At 34.7% G+C, this 15,057-nt stretch overlaps 1 protein-coding gene across 1 annotated transcript; it reads right to left on the reverse strand.

Moving 5' to 3' along the window:
- Positions 1-5,091: 5,091 nt before the first annotated feature.
- On the reverse strand, positions 5,092-14,810 carry LOC113495418 (pro-corazonin-like). Its single transcript, XM_026874124.1, has 3 exons — positions 14,199-14,810; positions 6,885-7,127; positions 5,092-5,576 (listed from the first exon to the last, which is right to left on the reverse strand). The coding sequence occupies exons 2-3, from the start codon at positions 7,110-7,112 to the stop codon at positions 5,484-5,486; spliced, it is 321 nt and encodes a 106-aa protein (XP_026729925.1). The 5' UTR covers positions 7,113-7,127; positions 14,199-14,810; the 3' UTR covers positions 5,092-5,483.
- Between the last annotated feature and the right edge of the window lie 247 nt (positions 14,811-15,057).

Below are 15,057 nucleotides of genomic sequence, written 5' to 3' on the forward strand. Positions count from 1 at the left end.
GATACCCAAATAAAAACTGGCAACATTATCTATAAACAAAGAAGTAGCAGAACGAATTTCAAAAATAGAGCGCAAAATCAAAAGTCATTAATGTCCAATAAGTTAAAAAGTTGAGCGACGTCTATAATAAATCATTTTTTATTACATCTCTGCACCAATTTTTCCTAGTCTTTTTTCATCAATTTAACACAAGCAAAAAGTGGCACTCAATTGTAAGGTTTATGTTGGGATACATTTTTTCTTTTTTTTATTATGAGCAACCCGTTTAATATTTTCGGCCAATCAGCGTCGCCGGTTGGCGGTAACGCAACGCCCTCCGCGCTCGCTATTGGTCGGTTCGCCGGTACAGATTGTGCGATGGCGGGAAACGGATTTAAGTCTATGGCATCTCATTCTTACAATCGACAGAGTAGGGCTGCTAAGTATCGATCTCGATTTATTTTCTTTTTCATAAAGAGGTTATTTCATCTTTCATCAATTTCTCATTTTTGTTTACGGATTTCGTGAATAATTGAATGATAAAAAAAACCGGTGCGTTTGATCTGCGACACAATGGGATCAGTACAAGAAGACTTAATATAAAAATAATCGCTTGGGTGACAAATAAGTTTACAATTAAATACAAATCAGAAAAGAAAATATTTACAACTCAGGATACGAACCTGTGGCTGCCCATTGTCAGCCAGTCGTTTACCATCTAAGCCACCGAGGTCAAAAATTTGGATTTGTCATTGCATCGTGACTATTCGTAACCCGTCTTAGGGATAAGTAGTACCCTCAAATTTATAACCGTAAACTCAATCTTTAGTATTGTTCTATGGTGTCTACAAAAATACATCGTCTCTAAAGATTTGAACTATCTAGCTATTATGGCTTATGAGATATAGTCTGGTTATGGACGTTCAGACAGACAAAACAGTGGACACTCAGTAATAGGGTTCTGTGTTTGAATTTTGGATACGGAACTCTATAAAAGATATAATTCATTCATAACTTATTTAAACAATAATACATTCAATTAAATCACTTCATACTTATAATTAACTAATCATTTTCCAATCACTCGGTTGCATTCATTTATAGTTACATACACACATCTACAAATTCTTATACAGAAATTAGGTACATTAAAATAATTGTGCCTTTCCACCAAAGGTCTGATACCAACGCCCTGCATAAAATCTTTTTTGGTTTAAAAAAAGATGTCTTCTACTTGACAATAAGATTTTATATAAAGCTCTATTTGCTTATGACGCTAGTTAGAATCAATAAATCATTCGATAAGAATATTGCCATATAAAAATAAATAAACTTCTAATCATCGATATCGATAAAATAAAATCGACTAGTAGGCACATCACTAACAATCTAAATGCCTCGGCGGTTACGTTGACGACCAATTTCATCAGCAATACGTAAAATACAGTGCTGCCATCATTACTGGAATCGTTGCAATCGTATTAGTTTAAATATCTTGGTAATCACGCAACGTGAAAAAAAAAGAGTGTGTCTACTTATGCACACGCGCTAGAAGTTATTCTTCTTTGCTATATGGAGAAAAACATAACTGAAATGAAATGAAATCATTTATTCTGTAAGTAGGATATATCATCACTTTTACAAGTCTTTTTTTTTTAGAACGCTGTAGTCGCACTAAAATGCAGTAGTGATTAAATACCTATAAATTTTAAAATTAATCAAAAAGATTTACTTAACTAAATAAGGTTTTATAGCGTAAATATACAACTTGAACATAGTTATCGATTTTCATGTCACCTATAGAACTAACATCACGATGTAGAATTTCAGGTGTCGGCGAATCGTAATAATTCACTTCCATCGTTTTTCTCCATCGCGCCAAAAAGAAGTTTAAGTCCAAAAAGTATCAAGCTTAATAGTTGAACCTCACGTTACTTTTTAAGGGACCTATTTCCTTAAAATTTCTCTAAGTCCTTAAATAATACCAGCCTAGGTAAGTCCTATTGCTAGACCCCAACTCCGCCATCAAATATTATTACATACCCACTGTTAACACAATTAATGTCTAATGATTGTTGGCAAAATGCTTAGAAAAAATTGAAAAGTGTGATTTGAATCCAATTTTCATTCATCGGCAATGTAAATAACGGAATTTTGGACCAAGCACAGCCCTCTTCCCGTATAGGGAAGGTTTGAGCATTGATCGCCACGCTAGCTCACTGCGGGTTGGCGATTACACATTCTAATTTGGGTTGTTACGTTACGTTGTTGCTCACGATGTTTTCCTTCACCGTTAGTCAGTAGTATCTTAGAATAATAAAGAAAGAACATTTCACTTGGACAAATTCATATCGCTATTTTGCCTGTATTGGGATTGAACGCATACATCCTGTATAGGACAGAAAAGCTACCATGAGGGAATCCTACCATCACATGAATTGATATTTCAGTTGAAAAGAGAACTGCTCTACGTGCTGTAGAACGCTGTCTAAATAAACAGTTTTATTTCCACACGAATACTTCAAAACGTGGTGGTCAGATCCATTAAAAGTACGGTGTTATAAGTTTGACGTGACGAATCTGTCTGTGGCATCATAGCTTTCTAACGGATTGGGCGATTTCAATTGAACGTGTTTTGTATTATAGGTGAATTATGTCCGAGTGTTCTTAGACATGTTTGATAAAAATCGGTGGAGCCGTTTTTATTTATTTCGTTTTAAAGCATCGGGGGTGGAAAACTGTTGCATGTCGGGGGTTTTTTTAATTTATAATTTTATCTTGTTAACTTAGTCAAAACATAGACACCACAAAACTTTGTAATCTCAATAAATAAACTTATTATATTATCAATTTTTATTTTTTTTGTCATTTCCATATTTCATTTTAAAAACAAGACTCGCAGACACAGGACCCGCCCTCGTGGATAACACGAACGCTTTGTGTGATCCACGAATGCGTGTCCTGAGTCTGTACGTCTTTGTGCATGTGAATTGAATGTTTGCGAAAACCTTCCAAACATTACCTAAAAATCCTCTGAAAACCAGAATTTTCTGGATATTTTGAAATTTTTAGAAGAATCTGAATGTGGTTTTTGTTTGCACTAGGCATGTTATCGCATCCATCAAATATAAACCAACTGCTATTTTCCAAGATTTTAAATATTTACTTCAAATCCTTAGTCTTATCTTAAGTCATTTATTCAACATTTGAACAACATCAGCAAAAATTAACATCGCGTTTAAGAAAGTGGTAATTACCTACTTGAATCATTAGAACCTTTAAAAAAGTGCATTTATTTAAAGTCCAATTATTTAAAGCCTTAATTACGATTAAACATTACCATAGTCGTTTGTTAAAACTATTTCCAAACATATTCTAAATACCTAAGTGTAACGAGGAGCTCGTGGCTAAGCTATAACCGCATTAGTGAAAAGATCACAGTTGACGGGGTTGGTCCGTAGATGGGTGACCATCTTTGTCATAACGAGTTCCTCCGTGTTTCGGAAGGCAAGCTAAATTGTGGGTCCCGGCTGTTATTCATACATCTTTGACAGTCGTTACAGGTAGTCAGAAGCTTGAAAAGTCTGACAACCAGTCTAACCAAGAGGTATCTATCGTGTCGCCCAGGTAAATGGGTTGAGGAGGTCAGATAGGCAGTCGCTCCTTGTAAAACACTGGTACTTACCTGAAACCGGTTAGACTAGAAGCCGACCCCAACATAGTTGGGAAAAGGCTAGGCCAATGATTCTAAATAAGAGTAAATCATCGTCTAAAAGGCTTAAACGATTTCTTGAAACTATTCTGTAGGTACTTTAGTATGTACAAAATGGTTCTACATTAAACCTATCGTGCTTATACTCAATGTAACAGAGTAATATGTTTTTAAATGGCTCGATACGGAACTTTTATCTACCTCACTAACCCCTAATGACACCTATTACGAATGATAGATGAAGCACAAATTAGATGGTTGAATGGTAAACGAATTTGAACTTTATGCGCATTCAGGAGATATCATTTTCTATCGATAGTTATTTTGTGAATGTTGCTTAAGTCTGTTATGTACAGCTTGTTGGTTTTTAATTTGCTTGTATAGCGTTGTTTTGTTAATTACCTACATATAGCAATATACTAAGCATAAAAGTACGTTACCTATAAAAAATTGTCAGCTAGTTTAATCGAACAATTTCCGTTTTTGTAGGTACATGTTAAATTACTTCAAAATAATGCGGGATGATGTGAAATGAACTAAGCTATTCGTACAATAAATTACTAACCAGACTTTTACTAATCAAATACTTACTAAGCTTGAAACTGACCTAGTTTGCCATCTAGTGTGTAATAGTCGTACTAAATAGTTCAGAGCACCAGCACATCTTGTAATAGTATTACTACTGCTCGTAAGATGGCGCACTTGAGGAGTGTATTATTTAGTTTGTTTTATTTTATATAGATGTCGCTAAAAAACAAGGAAACAAATTAAATCACAATATCTATAACTATTTTTTTTTATCTAGTATAATATGTCTAATGAATTATAGTTTTGAATGAAAATATTTATTTCAATAGTGAGGATTATAAGTAAAAAAGCATGACTGACTGGAGGAGAAACAGAATCAGAAATATTATCTATATAATGGTTATCATTAACTATTAAAAAGCTATAAAAAAAGCTGAAATTATTACGCCATTAAAAGCGTTCTTATTGAAACAGAATCTACTTAATTGTAAAAAATAACACAAAGCATCAAGTTTCCATATTTTATTTTCAATATAAGTTACAATACAATATTGTTGTCAACATTTTAACATTGTTATACACTATCATTAGTTTTAAGGTAATGCACCTTGAAATAGCACAAATTAGTACTAAAAAATAAGCCAAAACATTTCTGAGATCTAAATATATTATTAAAGAGTCTAATACAATAAAAAATTACTTAATATATAAGTAGGAAATTTAAGTCAATATTACTAAGGTATACTTTCTACGATTTAATATACTTTAATGCGTAGGTAATACTGGGAAATAATACATAATTATTTCATTAAAAAAACTTCTTCAAGCACAGCAAAACTTAATTTAATAAAAGTATTCTTTCAATTAATACTGTGCATTATTTTAATAAGCATTTAGTGATAATTAATAAAATTTCAGCAAGGAAACATAATAACTAAGGATATATTTGAAGTTTCTTAATCTTTGGCCTAGCAATGCACTTTACCAGCCGTAAATGCATTGCTTAAAATAAATACTACATTCAATCAATTTAACAATAATAAAATCTATCAAAATGGTCCTTGTATTAGTTACTCAACTACATTAATAAAATAATCAATTATTTCACATAATTCAGTTGGCATAAAACCATTTACAACGACATCTATGGACCCAGAGTTGTACTAAACGCAGTTCCAAACAAACGCAAACTTAAGAGAGCTGCATGTCTAGTACGTTCAGCGTAAGTGCGATAGATGGCGTTGATTTCAACAATGCTCAAAGTTTATTGGAAGGCTTCGAATAGCTGATCCTGGTTTCTCTCGTTCTTGTACCGTTTAGGAGTGTCCTCGTCGTCGATGTAGTCACAGGGAAACAACTTAAACATAAAAAAATATGTTAATAAAGAATAATCAAATAAAATCTCAAGTACCTGTCGTTTTAATAACAAGCACATTTTGTAGACTTGAATACGAATACTCGAAAGCTTTCTTGTAAAAGATTATATATGATGATGTTCTTTATTCTTTAGAAAAAACGACTCCCGCACTAAGGAATTAAATCCTTGTGTCGCGGGGGTTTCACAAACATAAGTCACGTGCCCAAGACACCTAGACTCAGAACGAGCATTCGTGGATCACACAAATGCTTTTCCTACGCGGAAATCCAACCGACTCGTTTCGCTGTGAGTGTTTGATATGGTGAATAATACTATTCGACTAACCGTGAAATAAAACTATAAACAGTAAGTAAGTTACTGTCAGACAGATATGGTAAAATTAAATTGTAAACTTCGTTAAATTTTTTTGAGTAGATGACCATGACGTAGAATGGCAATAGGTATGTATATCGATATTACTGTTGGGCAAGTGCCTTAGAAAATTATATGACCACAATACATATACTGCCGGTTGCCAAGATTGCCAAGTGGAAGAAGTTGGAAAGTGTATGCCGAGCGCCGGTGGTTTTTCACGCGGGAATGTTCTTTATATAATTCAAACATGCTAGACTAAACATGATATAAATCAGTCGACAAATTTCTGCGGATGAGACATAAACAGAACATAAAATTGAATTGAAATTTGCAATAACAGTCGGCTATAGAAAATGGAAGACAATAAACCAACATTATTTTTATGTTCAATAGTCTATTGTGCATTCTTAAGGGAATCTTCGGCTTAAAGACATCACGCTACGATCGAGAAAATCGGGAAGAACGCGGATGAAGTCATCGGTTTAGGTACATACTTCTCTAGATTACACTCATATACTACCTATGCTAAGTTAGGCGGCTGCCGCACTGCAATGCAACACAGATTGTGGCCTTGATCTACATCATATTGGGTGGTTTGTACGCGTTCAGTCACATTTTTTTGGTTGTAAATCGCGTAAAAATCCACATTCATCATCATCATCCTAGCCTTTTTCCAACTACGTTAGAGTAGGCTTGCAATCTAACCGGATGCAGCTAAATACTAGTACCTACTTAACAAGGAGCGACTGCCTATCTGACCTTCTTAACCCAGTTGCTTTCGCACACGATATCCCCTAGAAAGGCTGACTTTCTAAATACTAGGCTTCATTTTATCTCGGCATTCCCAAGGAAACTGGAACAACCGCGCTCTGTAAAGTGAAGTCTACGCTAATGGAGACGAGGGCAACAGGTAGTTTCTGATGAAATACTAACCCTTTCGTTAAGCGGCTTTCCCTCCAGCACGTACTTCAGCTTGCTCATCTGGCACGGAGTGAGGAGCTTGTCGAGGCTGCTGGCTATTTCCCTAAGCTCGTCGCCTCTCTTGGCCTCTCGGTGGCCATCGCGCTTGCCGTTCGTCCATCCCCTGGAGTATTGGAATGTTTGGGCGGTAACCGATGCGAGCGTCACGAAGATCAGGAGCAGAGTTACGTTGGTTGCCATGGTTACGGGTTGTATCTGAAACAAATGTTTGGAATCAATCAGAGGGTCCATCGCTGCTTCTTAAACTATTCTCGATTCTCTCAAATGAACTGAAAAATCAAATTCACGATTATGAGTTAAAAGTTTCCTAATAGTGACGATAGTTACGTTTTCAAAGATAAGTTAAGTCAATTGAAAAAAAAAATCCAGCCGTAAATCAAATCGCCAGCACTAATATGATGTGCCATCATCCCTTAGAAAAAGCAAAAACTATAGGTACATATTGATAGGAAAAATATAGATTTTCAATACCATTATCAAGGCACTCTGTCCATGCAGGTTTGCAGCATAAAGTTTCATGAGTATTGCATGTTATTTCACGGGCCATTGAAAGTAACCTAGTACTAGGACATTAAGTTCAGCCCTATAGATTCATATCTAAATAACCGTTGTACTTTCAACCTTATTACAATTTGCGAGATTTGCAATTTCCTATTAAACGCCAACCATAAGTGCACGTGTAGCCTATTTAGTGGTGTTCAATTGGCTGAGGATGAAATAGAATTTTTAACTCCCGTAATCAAAAACGTCGCTCAAATAAAAAAAAATATGTCATCTCTTTATAAAGTAGAATATAGAGACGAAAATACATCTTAGAACGTCACTTAATGAGTATTGTTTGTGATCACTGCAGATTTGTTCAATAGTTCCTAAGTTATGGTCGGTTTCATTGTTTTTCTAAACTTAGCATCATCATCTTTATTTTACCCGTTGCTCAAATTCTCCCTATCTCTTCCTATCCTATTTATGACATTCTCTTATGTCTTTTGCCCTGCATTCATCTTGGCATTTCTGGATTTTAAGTTCCAAGTCTAGGTCATTCAGTTCTAACCATAAATTTACTCGTATCGTCATCACGTTTGGCTAAGTGTCCGCCCCGATCCAACTCAGTTCTGTTATTGTTCAATCTTGATCGATGTTCTACTTTACTTTGTCTCAAATATATATTTTGTAGGCACTCCTAAGAACCACGTTTTTATAAGATGATTCAAAGTGTAAACAGACTTCGTAAAATTTATTCTTAACACTGACCCATCTTAAGATTAAGAACTTATTAAAATAACAAGTATATGCCTTCAAAAACGTTTTACCTGTTGCCTATTATGAGGGACTTTGTTTAAAAGATTAGGATGTTGCTGTAGGCGCAAGATACAAACAATAACTGTTATTTTCACTTAAAAATATTTTTTCTTCTTTTACGTGATATTTTGACATGGGTGTAGGTTGAACAAGGTGAGTTATGTTTGCCCATCTTTTCGTCACCTGGTGTAAGGTAGAGTTATTTGATACTCTATAAAAACGTTCTTGTTTTTATATTTTTAGGTTCGCTTCCGACAGTTTAAATGTCATAAACTTACAATTTTTTCTTCTTTTGAAATCTTTAGAGCGTTTTAAAATGATTATCTGCCACTATTTTACATGTTCTAAAGAGAGCGCATTAATGGTGAATTAATAATAATTGTGGACAAAATATAACCATTAGCTTATAATAGAATGACACTTTGAGTCGAATAACATCGATGAGTATTGAGCAGCATCTGAGAGTGTTAAGCGTCGCACAACTTAGCAAAATTACCTGCAATATTTATGAACACCGATGTCGCAGTTAATGCCACTAATGTAATTAATGTCAAAGGTTACGCGTTAATTATTTAGCTGTTTGATCACGTGGGTTTATTTCCCTATCTAAGTATAGATTGAAGTATCGAAAGTTATATAAGTTATTTTCAGTGTGTTAGTTAAAAATCATTTCTGAGTAGTTTTTATCTAGACAGATAAATACCTGTTATGTTATATGTATGTATTTCTTTTTAAACAAATCCCACAGTTTTTAATTTAATCCTTGTATCACATTAGTTTCACAAACATTCAAGCCACATGCACAAATACACCTATACTCAGGACTAGCATTCGTGGATCACACAAATGCTTGTCTCTCTGGTGATGATCTGGATTCCTTCTTACCGAACTCTCTCGCAGATCATGAGCGAGACAAGTGGAAGATGATTAATTACCCTTTGGCCAGCAAAGTGGAGAATTCGAGGCTAGACCAAATTCATATATATGGCCATAGCCTTTAGCCTATGAAGTCAGTTTAAACTGTTTAAAGTAAATACAGTTGTTAAAACTGAAAGCGGTGCAAAGAAATGAAGAAGTATCTTCAAAAAAAGAAAAAATAAATTTGTCTGATGTAATCCAAGCAAGATTATAAAAAAAAATCAGAAGTAGTATCACTCCATCCATATTTACATCTCTCTGTTAAGAAGCGCTAGTAACCTAATCAGACTTAGATAGAAAAAATACATCTTAATAATTTGGAACAGAATATTTCGATAATCCTTACAGCATTCATGTAAGTTGCTAGTTCTTGTGATCCCCTGTCACAAACTCTGGCAAAATCATTCATAACGTTATTCCCGAATACTCGCTGAAGTATGAAAAGTTCTTTAATGTCTTGTATCGCCTCTTAAAATGATAGAGACAGCATGAGATCTTATAACACTTTTAATTATCACACTAACTGCACGAATGGGCACGTTGAAGTCACCACGCCAAGCCCATTGTGCAGGACGTCACAGGTTCGATCCCCCAGTTGGAAACGCGTTTGTGACATCCACGAATGCTTGTCCTGAGTCTGCGTAATTTTGTGCTTGTGACTTGTATGCTAGTGAAACCCAACGTAACACAAGGATTCAATTACAAAAAAAAAACAGTCAAAAAAATAATTAAAGGTAGGTAGTTTCTGATTGTTTCCTCTTCACGCTCAACCGGCTGCCTAAATTCTGATAAAATTTAGTTTTTGATTTGATAAATATTGGCAGATACTCTTGTGGTTGAACGGACCTCTGCGTAGGCGAAGTTACACTTAAATGGCTATAGCATCATTAAAGTTAAATTACGTTTCAGTAAACAGCTAGGTATTGAGTCTTAAAAAAACTTTATGGGAATTAAAAATATACAGCCGAATTAAAAAAAATACTGGCAAAGAAAGAAGCATTTAAAATAAGAATAAAGATGATTCAAATATTCGCTGACCGAAAGTAATTTATGAATTTGGAATCGTATACGTTGAAGAGGCTGCTTAAGTACATTTTTAATGTTTTATTGTACAGCCAACAAAAGAGGTTGGTTAATACAATCCGATTTAAAACGTGCTAGTCTTTGCGTTCTTTGTTTGAATATGTGTTTAGTCTGATTTTAAAACTCAACTGTCAAGCCGTTGATTTTTTTTTATACTATATGGATTTGCCAGGCGCTGAACAAACGTTGAATGAATAACTTTAGTTAAGCTATTCCAAAACGTCATTCCTTGGAAGAAGGATCTATCAGAAACTCCATGAACACTCGATAGGACAGTTGTCCAAAACAGCTTCTTACATTTGTTTGTTGTAACCGACTTCTGTTGCTGACTGTACTTAAGAAGACTTTCGTAGATAGGTACATTACATTGTAATACACGTAAGTACATGACAAACTTTTTAAAGGGATTGATCGATGTTGTTCTGTTACTCTTTACGGTAATAGATTTTGATATAATAATACCAGCTAGTCCATTGCTGGGTCTTTACTCTAATGAGTAAAGACGTCTAGTGTGGAAGAGAATGATCCCATGACAAACTATTTTTGCAAAGAAGTGAAGTTTAAAAAGGAGAAGCTCATGGCTAAGCTATAACCGCATAAGTGAATCGATCACAGGTTAAGCTACGCACGACGCGGTTGTTCCGTAGATAGGTTCAATTGTGGGACCTAGCTGTTTTTCCTACATGTTTGACAGTCGTCACAGGTAGTCAGAAGCTTTGTTGCCCAGGTAACTGGGTTGAGGAGGTCAGATAGTCAGTCGCTCCTTGTAAAACACTGGTTCTTAACTGAACAGTTAGAATGGAAGCCGACCCCAACAAACCTGGGAAAAGGCTAGGCCAAGGCCGGAGTAAAGGTTAAAAAAAAACGGAACACCTAATGGTCCACATAATATATTATGTAACATGTATGTAATAGCCTAATTATTTTTACACACACTTGCAATAGTTCTGCATCTATTATGGATATTCCATTTTAATTTTATGTCCGTCCTCCCTTAGAGCGGTGGTGAATGATCCTTAGTAGATGCCCCATCACACTATAGATTAAAGTTCTCAAGAAGGCCTCTGCACGTTGGACCTGTGTCCCCATACAGGCCTTTAAAAAGGACCGGGTCTCTTCTCACGAAGTTAACCCGTGAATGTAAAGAGATTTCAACCAAATACCCGTTAATAATCGTGGCATCTGTTAACCTTTATTCAATAGACAACAGCTATAGCATTAAGGATAAGTCAACAAGTTAAGGTAAATAACTATTCCTTTAATAGCCTAGAGATGTAGTCCGTGCAAAGGTTATCAAAATACACTCGGTTATTATAAATCACGATTATACACGGATCACGCACACACACACCAAACACATACACACACATATAAAACACGCATGTACACATACGAACACACTATACTAGAACTACAAAAAAAATCATGATTACTCTTGTTTTTAAGTTATTGTGTTTCGTATATTTTAGAAGTTTTATTGTGTTTTTACTATCTCTAAGGAGGTCTCTACGTAAGACTGAATGTAAAAGGTGATTGTTAAAGAATAAACATTTTTTTTTTTTTTAATTGAGAAGGTTTCACCTAAAATGTCTACACGGATAGCAGAGCAGTTGAGTTCACCAAGCCAAACCCACTGAGCGCGACGTTTCGCGGGCTGTTCCCCGCGTAGGACAAGCGTTTAAGTATGATCCACGAAAGTTTATTCAAAGTATGGGTGTCTTTGTTACTTGAATGTTTCTGAAACCCCAAGCGGTACAAGGATCCCTCAGTGCGGAACGGTTTTTTTTAATAAAAACACTGATAGACTTGTTAATATCACTCGATGAAATTATTGAGAAGAAGAGGAGGGATTTTTTATTTTTTGGTGACACAGGTTCTCTCGAAGAAGGTCGTTTACTACGACTATGCACAAATATTATGTTCAAAATATAATCTGTGCATTTTCAAATAAGTTTAGTAGTTTTTGAGAATAGAGCAGAAATCCACAAAATATTACAAGTAGGCTCTCCTGAAATATCCACTTTAATTATTCTCTTACAAAAGCAAAACTTATGTATTGTTCATGAAATAATTAAGCAATATGAATTGTTAATGATAAATCTCATTTAAATAAGAAATTGGTCTGAATAGATGTAGCTGTTTATCCCGAGTTCACTATTTATGTAAAATTAAGTATGATAACAAATGGGTTCCGAGGTAAACATTGTCTAATTGTAGAACAATACGACTAGTGTAATTGTTTCTAATATACATTTCATTAGTTTCGGAAGGCACTTTAAATTGTAGGTCCCGGCTGTCATTCCTACATCTTTGACAGTCGTTACAGGTGTCAGAAGCTTGAAAAGTCTGACAACCAGGCTAACCAAGGGGTGTCGTGTTGCCCAGGTAACTGGGTTGAGGAGGTCAGATAGGCAGTCGCTCCTTGTAAAACAATGGTACTTAGCTTAACTCGGTGAGACAGGAAGCCGACCCAAACATAGTTGTAAAAGACTAGGCCGATGACGATGATAGATAATGTAAACATTAAATTAATGATCGTGATTTTAAGATTAGGTTAAGTTTTATTTTGAACGACAGTGTGCAGTTCCGTAACGTAAAAGATAACAGGAAACCGTTTTTTTTTTGTTAATTTCTCTTTCTTACATTCTGTGCTGAAGTTACATATATCTCATGGACTGTGAAATTTCATCTAAAACAACAAGCACAGCCTTTGCAGAGACCTTTTGTATGTCACTGGTTCTTTTCTGCACAAAGATTTAGGATGACGTGAGCAGATGAAATCTGTATATGGGGGGTCATTTTTGGGGGGGAACGGGAAAATTAAAAAAAATATCTGTGAACTGCATCGTGTGGCATATCAAATGAAAGCTCTTATTGAGAAGATCTTAAATGTATTTTTTTGTAATTTTAAAATAAATAGTTTCCAAGTTATTCAAGAAAATTGACGAAAATTGACCATTCCCCCCCCCCCCCTTATCTCCGAAACTACTGAACCTAAAATTTTGAAAAAAATACAGAAATAGTTTTCTCCTTATAGATTATAGGAAAACCTATAAGCAGTCCATGATATTAAAATAACATGGTAAATCACTCAATATTGTGCGTACCAACTTACATTTGCAGGTGGAATGTGTGGAAGAACATATTTTTTTGATTCCAAAAACATGATAGGCAACATCGTACGGAACCCTCTTCACGCGAGTGCAACTCGCACTTGTCCCCTTTTTTTATTTTAAAACTAGCTGTTGCCCGCGACTTCATCCACGTGATTAGAATTTTCCCCGTTTTTTTTCACATTTTTTTATATATAATTTTTATAACATCTAAGATACCATTATACACTCATAACCTAAATCATTTTGTAATCCTTTAACCTAAACATTCTTCTTTCTGATACGATTGTCATGAGTCCTTAAAATTCAAAATAACTAACAGCTCCCTTATTGCATATGAGAAGTATAAATGTAGTTTTTTATTGGCTGTAAGCATTTCCTTAATGGTTGTGGAATTTTGGATCGACAAGAAAATGACGTTTTGAGCGTGGGCCGGATAGCCCGGATATGAGTACAAAGAGCGTGAATATGAAATACGGGAATTAACGCGGTCACTTCTACACTATTACTTGCGTTGTTTGTCTTAATACTGCAGCTGATGTATTTGTCAACTCCTATGTCTATTTTTTGATACTTGCACTTATGAAAAAAATTACTTAGCAACGTTCATAATTTAAGAACCGTTTAAAAAATAGCGATTATACATAATTTTGTTAAAAAGAAAGGCCTCCAATCTATTTCATGATTTTTGTTTATAAGTAGAACCTTATATTTGAAATTCGGTAAATAAAATCCAAGTAAACATTTTTAAAAGGCTTAAAAAACCTACAAACGAAAAAAAAACACCAATTAAACCATCAAAAAAATTTCTTGAGCAAACACAATCAGATTCATTGAAAAAAATATTACTTACTTTAATAACAGATGACCAATCAAAGCTGCCGCGAACTCCACAAAATAGAAAGCAATTTAAAAAACAAACGGCGATCGGAATTCAAATATTATTTGACGTTTAGTGCGAGACCACCTTTAGTCCTCAGAGGCAAATCTTTGACTACGTTCCTTCGAAGCAAAACCTCCTTTATATACCCCGGGGTTGTGTTACAATGAGCGTAGGTTGAGAGATATAATTTTGGTTCATACACGTACAAAATTTTTCATATAGTATTTTTATTGGTCGGTTGAATTTATATTACTTTTACTGTAAAAGATTTTTAGTATCGCACGTCTTTTATTGTGCTGTGCTGATTTGAATTAATTGTTGAATCGTTGTTTTAAATCGATTAATTTTATGAATAGATACTGAATTTGACGTCACATGTTTAGTACACGAACTAATATAAAAACCTTGTGACTGAGAGTTAATGTTTCTAAATTTTATCATACCAGTATCTGAATTATACTTCCTACCTACTCTACCTAGTTAATAAATTAGTTTTATCTTTGATAAAGGTTTTAGTGTTCAACACTCAAATTTTCTTGTTTGTTTGTTGTTTCTCTTGGATTTTTGCAACTCAATTTTAAGGCACTTCCCGTCCCGATAAGGTAGCAGACTGACATTTTCAGGGTAGCTTAAAAAAAGATGACAATGCAATTTACAACTATAAAAACGGCTGAACCGATATTGATAAAATTTGAAAGGAGTGATATTTAAAAACGTGGGTTTTTAAATCTTTGAAATCTATTAATGATCTTCACTGCCTACCATAACGTCTTAAAGTAATAATATTTCGGTTGCGGAAAAGAGATGACACTCTACGCCCTGTTGCTCT

This window comes from Trichoplusia ni, chromosome 6, assembly GCF_003590095.1.
Source record: "Trichoplusia ni isolate ovarian cell line Hi5 chromosome 6, tn1, whole genome shotgun sequence".
Classification (NCBI taxonomy): Eukaryota; Metazoa; Arthropoda; class Insecta; order Lepidoptera; family Noctuidae; genus Trichoplusia; species Trichoplusia ni.

What these genes read in the sequence shown, in the direction of transcription:
- LOC113495418 (XM_026874124.1), bottom strand. Translation starts at nt 7,112, where the DNA reads ATGGCAACCAACGTAACTCTGCTCCTGATCTTCGTGACGCTCGCATCG. An exon ending in GAAAGCCGCTTAACGAAAGG is followed by an intron (nt 5,577 to 6,884) that starts GTTAGTATTTCA and finishes TTTATGTTTAAG; the next exon opens with TTGTTTCCCTGTGACTACAT.